Source organism: Macrobrachium nipponense, chromosome 7, assembly GCF_015104395.2.
Source record: "Macrobrachium nipponense isolate FS-2020 chromosome 7, ASM1510439v2, whole genome shotgun sequence".
Classification (NCBI taxonomy): Eukaryota; Metazoa; Arthropoda; class Malacostraca; order Decapoda; family Palaemonidae; genus Macrobrachium; species Macrobrachium nipponense.
Genome location: NC_061109.1, coordinates 45,802,316 through 45,819,190, shown reverse-complemented (window position 1 = coordinate 45,819,190; position 16,875 = coordinate 45,802,316). Strand labels below are relative to the sequence as shown.

Below are 16,875 nucleotides of genomic sequence, written 5' to 3'. Positions count from 1 at the left end.
TTTTGACTTCACGGTTTTATTATGAACAACACAGGAGAAATTACATTACTGCTCGCGTCCGAAAGAGACGCAAACCTTAAACTTTGGTTCAGAGACTTCAGTGGTACAGAGCTTGTTTCTCTTCGTCTTCGTATTTTTTTTTCTTTTTTGTTCACTCGGGTTACGCCCTTGATATCAGCAATGTTTTACACCATTTTTTCCTCGAAACAAGATATAAAAGTTATGTACATTTGTGAATATTCTACACATAGAAAATGAAGAGAGAAAACCATTCGCTTATGACGATAACTACACAAGTATACAAGTAGGAAATAAATAACCAATATTCTCAAAATTCATTTGTTCAAGTCATCGGATATGAGCGCTGTGTATTTGTAGGGGTAAGTGGAACTGTCAGGAGGCGGGGATAGGGGGGGGGAGAGTGACTGGCTGAGGAATTACATTATTAAATTGAACGTATCTGAGGTCCTAAATAGAATCTAATAGGCAAAAAATTAACTTCACTGACCTTTTGAATAATTTGTAAAATTAATTCTTTTTAAATATCTTGTGCTTCTTCTGACACAACACTATATTTTCTTAGAAATCTGAAAGCTGTGATGACGTAAATTTTCAGACATTCCATATACAATTTTTGTTGCCCTGACTTGCCTAATCATCAGTTAACAAATACTTTCTCTTACTTGACCCAATTTTCCTCATTTAACAAAAGTATGGTCGAATTGAATTGAAATTCAATTCTCTCATTGAAAAAAATGTTACTGCTGCTTCCAGACATAGGTTAGTCATTTAGAAAATGAAGATATACAACTAAATCTAGAAATGAAAGTGTACAACGGAATGATAACTAGAACTTTGAAACCAATGACGGGAAAATCCATGGAGAATCACCACCATACCAACAATATAGCAACGAGCTCCACAGCTTTCCACGGATATGATAATGCACTGCATATCTAATACACTTTTTCAAAATCACCTCCTTCAAATGGTGTCATCTAATTTAATTCTTATTCTCTAGTTTATCTTGTAAAGCCAATGTTACTTGGGTATGTCATAGACATGAACACATGAAGACCATTTTTCTGGGACCGTAATAAAAAGACAACCTCAGAATTACATTGGCTGGAGAACTTATGAAATGCTCTCAAAGTCGGCGCCACTGGGCGAATGCTCCTCTCAGTCAGCTGGCTAATAAATAATAACTAACACTTGCTCCGTCAATATCCATTTTGTGTGTGTGAGACTGACACATTCACTTCTAACATTAAATAAAGAACAAATTCCTCCCACTGAGAAATGCATACTCCAAAAACACTTATTCTTTTTTTTTCTTTTTTATAAGAAAAACAAGTTCCTTCGTAAGACATCTCATTAGCGTTGACACAAAACACGGACTTGGCAACTATGATACAGGGGATCTACGAGTAGCCTATGAGCTTTCTACAATACTTTACAACTGGAAAAAACCGTTTTGAATATAACAATCTTATTTACACTTCTTTTCTTCAGTAATATCACAAGAATCTAGAAACACATGTTCTAGCAGAGTGGCTTGATTCCAGAAAATTGTGAACAATAAAAAAGTCGCTTGGAACGAGAATTCTGAAGGGGCTTAGTTCTAGCGATCACTGCAACAAAAATGACAGGTCTGTTCGACGCAGAACTTTCTAAAAAAAAAAAAAAAAAAGTTTGTGCTGCGACACAAATGAGTAAAACGTTACCAAAATAATGAAAGCAAATCGTCACCAGTATCAAAATAAAGAAGAACGGATTAAAGAGTTTTCCAAGTAAGTCAACTTACTCCACAACCCTGACAATGAAATGCATCAATTTTCTGGATTCAATGACATATATAAATAATCTCACATTAAATGACACTTCTGTTTACCTTTACTCCAGTGAAATACAAATGAAAACGAGTCATACCTAAATACATATATCGTCATCATCATCATCAATACAGTTTCATATAAATATCTATATACAACGAAGACAGCCCTATTTTAAGTTAAAAAAGAAGAAGAATGCACTGAAGGGTCGACTTCCATAGGGACATACTTTGCAATACACACATGCACACACAAGCGCTCTTACTCCTACGCCGATACCGCCCCCCAACCCACCCTCCAAAACACAAACACACACACACACACACACACACTGGCATACAGCCTTATCATACCAGAACACAGGAAAAATACAAAGCAACCAGAGACTTACTAAACGGCGACTTCAAGTCTGGGAAAGACATTCACTTAAATATGACTAGACAACACAGCGTTAACCTACGAGAGAATAAAGAAAATAGCCCAAACAACTTCTACTACCACGGATACCACATGCGCGCATTGCATGCTAAAAATAAATTAATTTTACAACCACTGAGATTTTCATCTTAAGATCCTTGGCTGCGGAGTGAACCAAAATGGCGGCACGGTCAAATATTGCCGAGATGAACTGGAGTCTGAAAAACGGTAATGAAGTCACGCCAGTATACAGAATTAAATAAAAAATTTACGATTAGTAGCTTGCGAAATTAACTATCATCAGACTACGCAAGTTGACATACATTGTTTTTACTAAAAATTGAACTGAGCAAATTGATTAACGGCGACGAAGAATCCTTTCTGGCCGGGTAATTATCGTTAGCCCATTCTTCTCTTCATCTGAAAAGGACTCAGTTGTGACAATCGTTTGCAAAGTATGAAGAAACCAATAGGAAAAAAAAATAAATAAAAAAATAACAAAAAAGACCAGTCGATTCTGAATATATCATCCTAATCAAAGTAAAGAAAGAAATACACTAATGAATACTAAATACATCTGCGTCTGAAAGAGACGAAAAAGCAAAAGCGACAATATCGCTAAAACACTGAGAAAGCAGAATGCATTTTTTTTATTCTATTTGTCGCTTTGTCGTCCGGATAACTTCATGGTTTCGCGGAAACTCTTGTGATAAATGAACAGAAACGGTTTGAAAGGCTGGAAATGACCGCATTAATCGCCCCCCCCCCCCTTGTTTTTAAATCGGATCGAAAGAACGAACGAAAATACGATAAATCAATTACTTCTAATTATTCATAATTTGGGAAAAATTCAAGTCTAGCGATGTTGACGAAATGACTATAATAATAATAATAATAATAATAATAATAATAATAATAATAATAACAAATCAATTAAATCATTCCGGTGCCAGGTTGCGATCGAAAATCAAGGAATAAGTAAATACACAAACTAGAATAATAAAGTTTATGGAGGTAAATGTGGAAGACAATCCGAACTCCGCAACCATAAAAAAAAAAAAAACACACATTACGTTACGTTATTGAAACTTGTTACGGAGAGCAGAGGGTGCGATAGACGCTGATACACTCGTTAGCGTCACTGAAATATTCTTATTCTTTATTAATTTGATTGATTTCATCAATCACCGTGAATATTTTATCATTCAGAAAGGTCTGATTTTACAATAACCGCGAGAATTTTATTAATCAGAAATGTTTGATTCCATCACTCACACCGAGAATTTTATCAATCACCGCGAGAATGTATTGCACTCAAAGTGATCGGAAATTTACTGAACAAAAACAGCAATAAAACATAAACTGCAATAAAATTAATATTCCTAGCAAGTAGAATTTACTTCGACAATGAGCTGGGTCTTTAACGGCTCTAAGTATATGATGAAAATAAAAATAAATTTACAATAACACTAAATTTCATAACGCATCGCAGAAGTAGATGTATTATTATAAACTAAGTCGGGCCGGGGGCGGGGCCAGAAGTATCTGCATTTTCAAAAATATATCAGGAGAGTTACTGGCGATGTCACTAGCAAGGACGCGGTTCATGAAAATTTAAATCTCAGTTAATGATACTCACACCAAAAAGCATTTATAAAACTAAAAAACAACAATCTAAACATATTATAATACAATAACAGTCTACTTGCCGAACTAAGTTTCACAAAAGACGTGTCCACATAAACAATGAGAAACAGCATAATTATCAAAAACTGATTCGAGCTAAACACTACAGATGACAACAAAACCACCGAAAAAATTTCGACTTACGTCAAAGAACGAAGGTTCGCTTGTTTACACACGTGAACCCGACATACTACTACTATCCCCTTCCTTTGACCGGGTGAATGAACGCACGACACACGACGGTAAACCATACTACAGCGGAATTTAACCCAAGTCCACATAATATAACCAATAAGTGATATGAACGACATCCAAGGGACCCTTGATTTAGCCCAATACGGAAAAGCTTTAGTGGCGCCATCGGAAGGGAGCGTGTTTCATCTAGTGCAGTACATAACTAACGCTATTACTTCCTTACGATTCGTATCACAATCAAACACACACACACACGCGCGCACACGCACACACAAAAGCTGATATTCCACTCTTGTCTGAACAAGTTGTAAAAATCATTCATTCCACTGGGAGGAATCATTACTGTTCCGTCTTCACAGAGACCTGTCAGAGAAATTGAGTATTTTCCTACCTTAAAAATCTTGGAGTTTAATTCAGAATAAACACATTCTTGTTTTCCCATTTTGGCCTATTTAAGCGAACCTTACAACAGTAAATGAAATAAATATATATGTGTATATATATAAACATCTATTTCTTCACACACACTCTTACGCCACTGCGGCAAACACAGTTCACACAGTTTTAATCAAGGTCTTCAGACCTTGGTTTTCATGTTTCTCACAGTATTTACAACAATTAATTCTAAAACACCTTTTTTTGTTTTTTTTGTACACGACTAGGCATTTCTGACTTCGGGAGTAAAAGTGGCTTGGGGTGGGGGTTGGGGGGGATGCTTCAAGTCTACGAGAGATTTTTGTTCCTTAAAATGAAAACAGATGAAGTTCACTCATCAATAAGTACACCAAATGTCACCAGCGAAATTCAGCCGCACTTTATCCTCGGAGGATGTTGGTAAAAAGGGTTCGCGTAGCTCGAATTCATTTCGATCCAAGAATTCTACTTTATACCTCCTCTTCATTGAATTCTTGCAATGTGTAACATTGTGATGTTTTGCTGGAATATAACCAATGAATAAATTTCAATCAATGATCTTTGGTGTTCATTTCTTCTGCAAATAAACGAAATTATCTGGGGGAGAAGTGATTCCAATTCACATCCACTTTCTGACATACATATTCAATTTCAAAATAAACTTATTTTTAAATATCATGAGAGCTTCTTTCTCCTATCCCACAACTTGGCACATAAAATCACGATTTTATTTCTTCACGGAAAAGCTCACTTAGCTTTGCTCTACATCTTCCAACAGCTCTGATGGGAAGATAAAAACGGAGAAATAAAGACGAGAGGAGGACCAACGTCACGGTTCTACAGAAGTCCCGATTGTGAGCATGGAAAGATGAACCAAGTCCCTCTCTGACAGGACCTTGAAATGAACGAACAAAGTTCTATGACCTTGGAACGAAGTGGTACACTTCACCGCTAGAGAATCTTCTTTCGAACAATCGCGCAGAGACCCATTGGTTCGAAACCACCATTTTTTTTCTGCTCTTCCGTTCACTCACTCCATCTTCTTACATGGAAACGCGCAATCTCTTGCACTTGGCCCGTCGGTTCTTGAACCAGAACTGAACGTTTTTGGGTTCGAGTTTTGGAAACTTCTGCCGGTAGGGCATCCGGTTGAGCTCCTCGGTGTACTTCAGGATGAGGTTGTGACTCGGGTGGGTATTAATGGCGAACCACTGTTCCAGCCTGGGCACCTCCGTGACCGGGTCGATGAACGTTCGGTTCCTCTTGCGGCGTTCCTCTGGGATCCCGCTGCTGCCCAGACCACTGGAGAACGGTGACACCTGGGCGAATAAATGAGGAAGTGTCATCTTCTTGGATACATATGTATATGTATTTGAATAATTATCACATCACCGTGATCCATATAAATTATTCGAGCTTCAAATGTCCTTTAATATCTAATCGCTCTACCTCGAAATCAGTATATTTTCACATGTAAACTGAAAGGGAATTTTTTAGTTGATAATAATTTCGTCCTCACGTGGGTTCGAACCAGTGCCCACAGGGACAGAGAAGAAGTCAGGACTTCAGTGATGTTATCGATTCGGGTAACAAGTGAGGTAGAGCGAATCAGATATTAAAGGACATTTGTAGCTCGAATAATGCATATATGTATATATATATATATATATATATATATATATATATATATATATATATATATATATATATAAATAACTAGGTTTGCACTGAGTACATTCAGCTATAACAAGTATTAGATGCGAAGTTAAAGTCCCTTCAGTTTATTTAAAAATAAAAACTAAGAACCTAAATATATAAATACACGAATGAATGAGTTAAAATAGTTTCATCGGTTAATTCCAAACGGCATCAGCAGAAATAAACCAGATGGACTACACTTGCTGATCAAGTATTGGACACTAAACCGGCATTAACTTCTGCTCACTAAAAAAAGATGAATAAATAAATAAATATAATAATCTAATTTCATTCTGCAGGGACTACAGTCTGGCAGAGTGACCTAAATCCAATTTAAAAATAACTCCTGCAAATTACAGAAACAAATAAATGAATACACAATTTCCATCTAAAATTGTTTTTGCGCCTAACGAAACAAAGACGACTTTGACTGGCAAATCATCTCAGGATCCGAAAATAAGAAGTAGGATAGATAATGACTTAAGGATGTAAATGATCCTCATCAAATTTGAAAAAGCCGACTTTAAACCTAGACTCTATTCAGTAGTCAAATAAAAAATATTGCATCAGACATTCATAAGCAAAATAATATAGCAAGTTGACAAAATAGTCAATGCAGCCACGAGATGAGGGACTTATTGGAAATTCTGATGGCAATTCGTGAAAAGGAGGGAAATAAGGAAATGTAATGAAAAAAAATTAAAAGCTGAAAAACCACAGAGAAAGAATTGATTCTATTGACAATGAATATTGTGAAAGCAAAAAAAAAAAACAGCAATGTAAATCAACGAATGATGTATAATCATATAAATATATATACATATATATATTTGTATGATTATACATCATTCGTTGATTTGTATTGTTGTTGCTTTTGTCGTTGTTTTCACAATATTCATTGTCAATAGAATCAATTCTTTCTTTGTGGTTTTTCAGCTTTTAATTTTTTTCATTAACTTTTCCTTGTTTCTTTCCTTTTCACGAATTGCCATCAGAATTTCCAATATATATATATATATATATCTATATATATATATATATATATATATATAATATATATATATATAGGCTAAAGACTATTGGAACAAGTATTGAAGATTTATTAGTAGAAATGCCATTAATATACTCAGGTCAATGACCGAACGTACATTACGAGATGAAAAAACATTGCATGAAAAGACCCGAGACAGAGAGCTCCTTCCTCACCTGGGGCATATAATGCGCCATGTACATCATAGAGTGCTGAAGCAGAGACCTGGCACTACCGGGTAGGGGAGGCGGTCCATGGCTCCTTGCCCTAAGCCGGGCAAAGGTGGGTATGGAGGCAGAGATAAAGATCCTGGAGACACGGCCGGAGGTGGTGAGCACTGGAATCAGAAAATGATAATTGTCATAATGCTGAGAGAGAGAGAGAGAGAGAGAGAGAGAGAGAGAGAGAGGACAAATTAGCGTTACTAACGTACCATGTGAAAAAAAAGATATTCTTTGGTATCCATTTGCGCTAAAATCTCCGTAAAGCCATTAGAATACGGCACCATCTATTTATTTATATTACTGTGACCATATCATCTTAGCTACAGAGAGGAGAGAGAGAGAGAGAGAGAGAGAGAGAGAGAGAGAGAGAGAGAGTATCCAAATTGGCGTTACTAAATTAAAAAAACGTATTTTTTGGTATCCATTTGTGCTAAAATCTCCGTAAAGCCATTAGAACACGGCACCGTTACTCATTCATATAATCGTTACCAATATTCCATCTTAACTTTTACAGACCTGAGAGAGAGGGAGAGAGAAGAGAGAGGAGTATCCAAATTGGCTGTTACTTAATTTAAAAAAACGTATATTTTGGTATCCCATTGTGCTAAAATCTCCGTAAAGCCGTTAGAACACGGAACCGTTACTCATTCATATAATCGTTACCATATCATCTTAACTACTGAGAGAGAGAGAGAGAGAGAGAGAGAGATCAGCGCCTATCCATTCTATTCCCTTGACGTGGACCTACCTTACCCTCGACCGTGACACTCACACTGTCACGTGATCTGACGTCATCTTCATCTTCGCTCATGTCCACGTCGCTCTCGGCGGCGCAGCGCTCTCCTGTCGAGTTCTGCCCTCCTTCGGAACTCCCTCCGGCGGGCTGACTGCGCCCTTGAAGGCTCTCCGAGGTTTCCGATCCAGGCGGCCGGGGATCATCGTCGTCCTGGAAGGAAATGAGAGGCCATTTTGTTTACAGGTGAAGCCATATTGCAACGAGGAATTAAACAAAATGGCGCCAAATTCTACGATTATCATATTACCGTTTGCGTGAATCTTAAACAATTGCACTGCAATATGTTCCCTAGTGTGGGGGAGAGAGAGAGAGAGAGAGAGAGAGAGAGAGAGAGAGAGAGAGAGAGAGAGAGAGAGAGTGAAGGGGGCGCTTAACCCAAAATCTTGTGTCAGTATTTTGGGAGTAACAAAAAATGGCGACGCCTTTTCCATTTCAACAACTCTACGAGAAAGTAGATATTCAAGTAACGACAAGAAATCAGATGTTGAAGAAGCCCTTTCTGTTTGTAGCTAAAACGTGATCGCAGAAAGGGTTGGACAAGGAGATGTAAAGATCTTCAATCTCATATCTTGTGTGTAAATATTTACAAGCAAAAGAGCGTCATTTTCTTGATGCTTCTTGATATCAATATTCACTTTCTTGATGCTACTTGATATTCATATTACTAAGGTCAAAGTTGATATTTTTCATTTTTTGTTTTCAAATACCAATATTTAATAATCAATATTAATTCATAAAAATTAATACTAGTATTAATATGAATAATGTTCAAAGTTGAAGCAAAAAAACAACCTGGGTAATAATAATAATAATAATAATAATAATAATAATAATAATAATAATAATAATAATAATAATAATAATGTGTGTAATAAAAATCCATAATCATATAGTAGAGAACATTAATATGTAAAAATCAAACATGGTAATATCCTCTACTATATAATTGTGGATTTTTAGGACACAAGTTTCTTCACTAGATTGTGAATTTCTTAATAATAATGTCACTATCACATATTACATGAAAACAAAAATAATCTTTTTATTATTTGTCATTAAGATAACACACTCGAAATATCATTCCTTAATTAATAATAATTAATTTTTTGTATCTAATATTTTATCTGCAACATAAGTTGTTTTTACCTGGTTATCTTCATGCTGCTGTTGTTGTTGTTGTTGCTGCTGCTGTTGTTGCTGTTGCTGCTGCTGTTGCTGTTGTTGCTGCTGCTGCTGCTGATGTAGATGAGAATGCTCGTGGGGTGTGGGAGGCGAATGGGAGAGGGTGTGGGTGGTGTGGGGGGCGGGAGGGGTGGAGTAGTGGTCGTGATGGTCGTCGTTGTCCGAAATGCTGGTCTCGTCCGGCGGCGGCGACTTCAGTCCGTTGATTGCGCGGAACTCCTGTCTCTTGTAGGCCGCTCTGGCGTTCTGTCGTCACGAGACCGAAGGGGGAGATCATTTTTAAGTCACAGATTCCGATATTCGAAAGAAATGAGATCATACGGACGAACAAATCTAGAAATCTTCAGTTTCTACTCTATAATGTGAAATGGAGCAATGCTTAATCATTCGCAACAATGACGGTGGCCAAATATGATTTTACGACTAACTCGTAAAAATAAATCTATAACAAAACCTGTCTTCGAAATATAGACATTTCATTCTTGGATCGGAAAGACAAAAATGTAATTATTACTTTAACAGACGAATAAACAGACATAACATAAAATCCATAGAAAAGAAACAGAGTTGCAATTTCTCATCCATATTTATAGACAGACTTCGCTATATATCTTCAAAGTTTTAACAGAAACCAATGAACACAAGAAAACATAAAAAGCTTCATAATTCTGGCAGTTTACTAGGAAACAAATATTGAACAAATTAATCAAGACAGAAAATATCACCAAGCTTCATTATACAGACAATTTATAAATGAATTTACGTTGTGAAGAAACTGAAAGACTCATAATATATTCATCGTGGCATTACCTTGAACCAATAGACAACGTTGCTTACATCCAGAGGCTTTCGACCTCTCCTGGATTCCAGCGCATTCAGTTCCGCCACGTACTGCTGAATCTGGAAAGACATTTCGATTTTTTAAAGTCAATATATTCTTTCCACCCTAATAGATAGATCGAATATACAATTTAGGCCAAAGGCCAAGCTCTGGAACCTACGAGGTCATTCAGCGCTAAAAGAAAAATTGAGAGTAAGATGTTTGAAAGGTGTAACAGGAGGAAAACCTCGCAGTTGCATTATGAGGTTGGAAGGAATAATATGAATGTAGGTATACATTATAAGGAATGAAAGGGGTTGCAGCTAGGGGACGAAGGGACGCTGAAAAAAACCCTAAGTAATGCCTACAGTGCACTGCGTGAGGTGCACTGTTTCCACACTAATTAAACTGTAAATTCACCATTTACTGTCATAGTCCATTACCTATGCAAATTACGCATTAAAGGCCGCATGCTTGGTTAGTAATTTTTTGTTATATTCCTTCTACCTTGTACAACCAGTCGACCTTTATAGTCATGCCAGTTACCTTCATCACCGAGCCCTTTAGACAGTCACGCCAGTTACTTTCATCACCGGGCCCTTTAGACAGTCACGCCAGTTACTTTCATCACCGAGCCCTTTAGACAGACACGCCCGTTACTTTCACCACCGAGCCAGTCACGGATGGCGGCAGTTTGAGGAGGTTAAAAAAACACACACACACATACACACACAAATAGCTCATTTTTGAAGTTTATTGTATTATAATATTACCAATTCTATCAACGGAGTGGCGTTAGGGTAATATTACCCATTCTATCAACGGAGTGGCGTTAGGAGGACTCTAATACCGTATCTCTCCAGTGCAATGCACCGACATGTCAGAACTGAGAATCTGAAGACTTTAATTGAACAGAGCATTATACTGCATTAGCTACATCGTCCGAGCTGATACAGCTCCCAGTTAAAGAATCATTTTTCCGTAACGCTGAGAACTCGAGGAAGCCGCATTAATTTCTTTAATGATGCTTTGTTATGTGGGATCTGTGGAATACTGACATACTGAAACTGCAACATTTCCGCTATCATTATTCTCATCTGGACTAAAGTCAGGGATAAGAGATCCTTTTATTTCAGGGTATGTCGTTCATTCTTTTTTTCCTTTATTATTCTTTCGAGATCATACATATCCTTACTTTGCTTCTTGTACGTTATACATTAGGCAATGAAGAGATTCCAGAGGATGAACTGTTAACAAATAGAATGCTCTCTCTCTCTCTCTCTCTCTCTCTCTCTCTCTCTCTCTCTCTCTCTCTCTCAGTGGTCTTAACTATGTACAGTGTTCACTTTTGGAAATAATGGAATATGACCCTTAAAATCAGTATTATTGCTATTAACAAAATGATCAGAAATGTTTTTAAGAGATATTATTTAATGTAACGACATATCTTCTTAATTCGCATCCACACACACACACACACACTATATATATATATATATATATATATATATATATATATATATATATATATATATATATATATATATAAATATAAATAATAAATATAAGAGCCTCTTGCCTTCTTCTAAGATTAACTTACTTAATTACTCGAGTGTTTAAGGAATGGAATATGTAATTAAATAAAAACTATGCTAAGAAGATATTCTCTCTCTCTCTCTCTCTCTCTCTCTCTCTCTCTCTCTCTCTCTCTGAGGCACCAGTTACCTGTAGTCTGGTAGGATGCTGATTCTCGGAGAACCATCTGTGGAGTCTGGGCAGTTCGAGTTCTGGGTCGAAACTGGTCCTCATGCGGGTCTTCTGGGGACAATACTGACTGCTTACTGTCTGCTGCGTAGTGCCAATGAAACAAATGATTGACTTCATTTACAAATTATTTTTTTCATATACTAAAAAAAAAAATCTCAGCAAAATGATACGTTTGCACCTTCTTATAACAGTAGTTATATAACTGCCATTTGCATATTAGTTAAACTTTAAGTAAGAGGAATAAACAAAAGACTGTAATAAGAAAACATTATCTGCAAAACGATGCGTTTGTACTTTTTTATGACAATAGTTACATAACTGCCATTTACATATCTGGTAAACTTAAGTTAAACTTATAACAGTAGTTATATAATTGCCATTTGCATATTAGTTAAACTTTAAGTAAGAGGAATAAACAAATGACTAATCCAAAAAATTATCTGCAAAGAGATACGTTTGTACTTTATTATAACAAAAGTTATATAACTGCCATTTACATACCTGTTCAACTAAGTGACAGGAGTAAGCAAAAGATTATAATTCTAAACAAATTACTATGAATTGGTTTAAACAATATCTAACACCTAGGCTATGAAATCTCTATGGTGCATCAGTGACAAAAGAAAGGCGGTAGCCCCTTGTGGCTGAATAATGTTATGAAACCACACGGAACAACGCTTATCTTTTCTAATTTGATTCTGACTACCTCCAGTCGAAATATAAGGACGAAAATCATCATGGTTCTCATAATCTAAAGCATAAGGGACAGATTTGTGTCTAGCAGCTATGATTATCGAGAGCAAATTCCTTTTAAGTACAAATATCCAATGATGTACACACACACACACACCCATATATATATATATATATATATATATATATATATATATATATATATATATATTATAGTATAATATATATATTATGGACAGATAGGTCGATGAATAAATGGGTGAGCTTGGGTGGTTACGTTCATAAAGATGACCAGCTAGGCGCTGGGTCTTAACCCCTTGCAATATTCACCTGGATTGCAGGATGCAGAGGTTCAGTGGGCATCTTCTCCATGGCGTGAGGGCGCGGATGGATATGGTGGGTGGGCGTGATGACATGAGGCGTGGGTGGTGGGCGCGACACGTGGGCGACGTGAACAGCCCACCACGCTTCAAACTGGCGGGCAGATTCCTCGCTGACCTCTCCCGAACCCCTAATTAGGGCCGATAATAAACTCTGAAAAGAAAGAGAAAACAGACGACGTTGTAAACAGTCAACAGATTAAGTCTCTGGAGGCAGCCTGAAACAAGAAAATAGAAGGGAAATTGGGCGCGTGTTTTTACGGGCGTCATTTTGTGAAGGCTTATATAACAAAAACAATGAAATTAGGTCATAAGGACGTACAAACACTGAACTGAGTGAACAATAAGTACGTTTATGAACGTCGAGATGTTAAATAATAGGAATACTAAGTGGCAAGAATACTCGTCTCTGTAAGATTGCTCGTTAGCCTTAGCTAGGCGCTAAAGGAAAATAAGTAGCTTATAAATTCCTCATTACGCTGTAAAACGCAACAGAAAAGACATCCCCTCCACAGTGAAAACGTCCCATACCTAAAGTACCCTAACTGTCCCACTTATCTTTATCAAGATAACCCGAATACGGAAGGAGGAAAAAGGGGAGTTCCCCTTTTCCGGTATAAAATAGTTATCCATGAAACAGCTTACCCATTGGAATTACGTTTTCTGTCGGATGAGCCCGGGATAAACTCTGTAAGAAAATTCTTTCGTGTAACAGTCACTATTATATTACGCGGATTTTGCTAGTATACGAATAAGTCCTGATCACATTGAAGAATATCTCTCACGTATACAATTATAAAACAGAAAAAAAAATTAAAAAAAAATTATTGATGGTTAAATAAATAAAAAAAAACATTCGGTGAGTCACACAGTACAATATTTGTCTTGTTAGGTAGTCAAGCAAGGAGGAAATACAATGGCATTTGAGGCTAAGTCTACAAATTAATGATAATATCCAAAGCAGGCACGAAACGAATGGGAATTATGTTCTTCAGTTCAATTCGATTTATAGCCAGAGAAAATACACATTCAATTCTCTCATAAACATAACCTGAGCCTAATGCAAAATACATCAAAATTGCTAGGCATAACAATTTTCTCTTGACACTGTTACTTGGACCAACAATGATATATATATATATATATATATATATATATATGTGTGTTGTGTGTGTGTGTGTGTGTGTGTGTGTGTGTGTGTGTGTGTGTGTGTGCAATCGCTCTAACGCCGTATGACTTTGTTTGATTTATATAGATTTTTGGCATTATGTCAAGCACTGGGGCAACTAAGACCATTTAGCGCTGAAACGGAAATTGACAGTAAAAGGGTTGGAAGGTGTTACAGGAGGAAAACCTCGCAGTTGCACTGTGAAACAATTGTTAGGAGAGGGTGGACAGAAAGATGGAAGAAAGAGAATATGAACAGAGGCCTATACTAAATTTCTTCACCGATGTCATCATACTATTTATCTTCCACAAATCTCCAGCCTCCATTCTTACAGCTCTCATCCAAGCAGGTCTGGGTCTTCCAAGTTTTATGGTGGCCACAAGAGACCAGGTGACTGTCACCTACTGTTTTGCCATGGATTGTGCGGAGGACATGACCGAGCCATCTCCAATACCCCATTCATGATGATCTCATCTAAGTACGGAAATTCGGTAAGTTCCCTTATGGTATCATTTCTAGCTATCAAGTCATCTTTCTTTCCTTGCCTTCAGCTTTTCCCATTTCTATATGGGGTCGCTGTTTCTAGTCAGCCTTCCCCATCTTCCTCTAACTATCAAGTCATCTGACTCCTAATATTTTCTTCAAAGCTTATTCTCGAATCGACAAGATTAAATATATGTAGTTTCATCGTTATAAAATTGATAACGTCAGCAAAGAAATTTGATAGTAAACACAAACAATCCACGGCTTCCAAATCTTACTCGGCCTCGCCATTGTTGGATTTGCATTTTATGGCCTTTCACCTCCTAAAGATTCAACCTCACTCATCGTTTCCCCGTTTAATGTTATTTCGTCCCTCTGTGCACATCCTGTCCTTATTGTTCTTCTTGGAATTACTTTGATTTCCATCTCTAGATAGATGGTGAATTCTATTAAGCAAGCTTTGTATAGCTTTAGGTGTTTTGCTGATTAAAGTAAGAGCATCTGCTTATTCTAAGTTTTTTTTTCTTATCACTATGATTAAATAGTAACGGCGACATAACATCCCATTGTAGCACTCCACCATTTACTAATAATCTATGTGATATGACTTCATCAACATCAATTTTGCATCTACTTCATTCATGGCGAATTTCACTTTACTTTGCATAATCAAAAGCAGTGCCATAATGACTAGAGACATTCCATGACATTAATCGGCGAAAATTGTTAAATGCCCTCGCGTAATCAGCAAAAGGGATTTTTAGATTTTATAAACTGGTGCGCAAGATGTCGAAGCACAAAGACCTGATCTGTAAACTTGCGCCTTTGCTAAAACCAGCTTGTTCATCTCAACGCTTTTTGATCAGTGTCCTCCTGCGACCCCCTGAGAGAGAGAGTACGTAAACTAAATATTTCCATGACAACCAACAATCGTTCGGTCAGGTCGCCTTCCTTTGCTACCTGTGCTATGACTCCCAATTCCCTCTCAATATCTGTATATATGCAGCTAACAAATGAAAATATCTATACATTCTTGACCGCATTATACACAAGAAGTTCGAGGGGGTGGTTCGGACATTTGCGTTCCGGACAGTTGCGTACCTGGGCATTTGCGTACCATGACTTTTTTCAAAGATTATTACCCTACATATAAAAAAGCAAAGGTAGTAATCACATCTAATATTAAATAGTTAAACGAAATAGATTTTTTGGAATTGCAAATTTATTTATTTAGGTTTAAAAAAATATATAAAAATTTAACTGCATTGTTCACTGTATGAATTCTTGCTTTTCAAGATCGCACTACACACCTCCAATATGCTTTTGTTTCATCAGAGTTTTTCTTATGATATTGGTAGCTGCAATTTTCCTCGTCTACAAATATTTTTCCACCAGTGTTAGATTTCCGGAACTTGGCCATGATTTCCGAAATAAGAAATAATGTATGAAAACCTAATTCCAATAGATTTTTGTGGTACACACCGCTGGGAGAACTGGAATTGCTTTTCTATGGTACCTATCTTTCAGCTTGTTTACCAAACAACTCTTGTGTTTAATTCATAGCAACAAACAACCCTTTTGCTTTAGGAAAGATTGTTATTATTATTATTCATGGTAACTACCTTTCAGCTTGTTTAGAATGAAGGAAGTGCAATGAGAAGAGAGTAGGTGCAATTTGAGAGAGAGACGAGGAAGAACGGAGACGAGAGAGGAGAGAGAGAGAGAGAGAATAATAAGGTAACGTCAAAATAATACTGGAGGTACGCAAATGTCTCGGACGCAAATATCCAGGTACGCAACTGTCCTAATACCGTTCGAGGGATATTCTAAAATAGGAAATTTTAAGATAATCTGCCCTTTTTGTCAATTATGCAAGTCCTTAGACTACTCCTGGGGAATCCACGACAGCTAGTCTCCATCTGACGATCAGTTTCACACGAAATCACATGAGTATGCACTTAAAATGGTTTTATTCTCCTTTAACCTTAGATATTATTTAGGACTTGCCTCCGGGTAATGGCAAAAAAAATTTTGCTCTATATTGTTTCACTTTCATCGTGGCCATACATTGTTTAAATACACAAACACAC

General features: G+C 36.9%; 1 protein-coding gene across 1 annotated transcript in view; it reads right to left on the bottom strand.

The window, feature by feature from the left end:
* LOC135217448 (uncharacterized) overlaps positions 1-16,875 on the bottom strand; it is a 303,493-nt gene continuing 286,618 nt past the window's right edge. The window contains 8 exon segments of the mRNA XM_064253319.1: positions 1-5,863; positions 7,449-7,498; positions 7,501-7,609; positions 8,245-8,442; positions 9,439-9,720; positions 10,285-10,374; positions 12,020-12,139; positions 13,085-13,288. Coding sequence (XP_064109389.1) covers positions 5,588-5,863; positions 7,449-7,498; positions 7,501-7,609; positions 8,245-8,442; positions 9,439-9,720; positions 10,285-10,374; positions 12,020-12,139; positions 13,085-13,288 — 1,329 coding nt within the window. The 3' untranslated portion in view covers positions 1-5,587.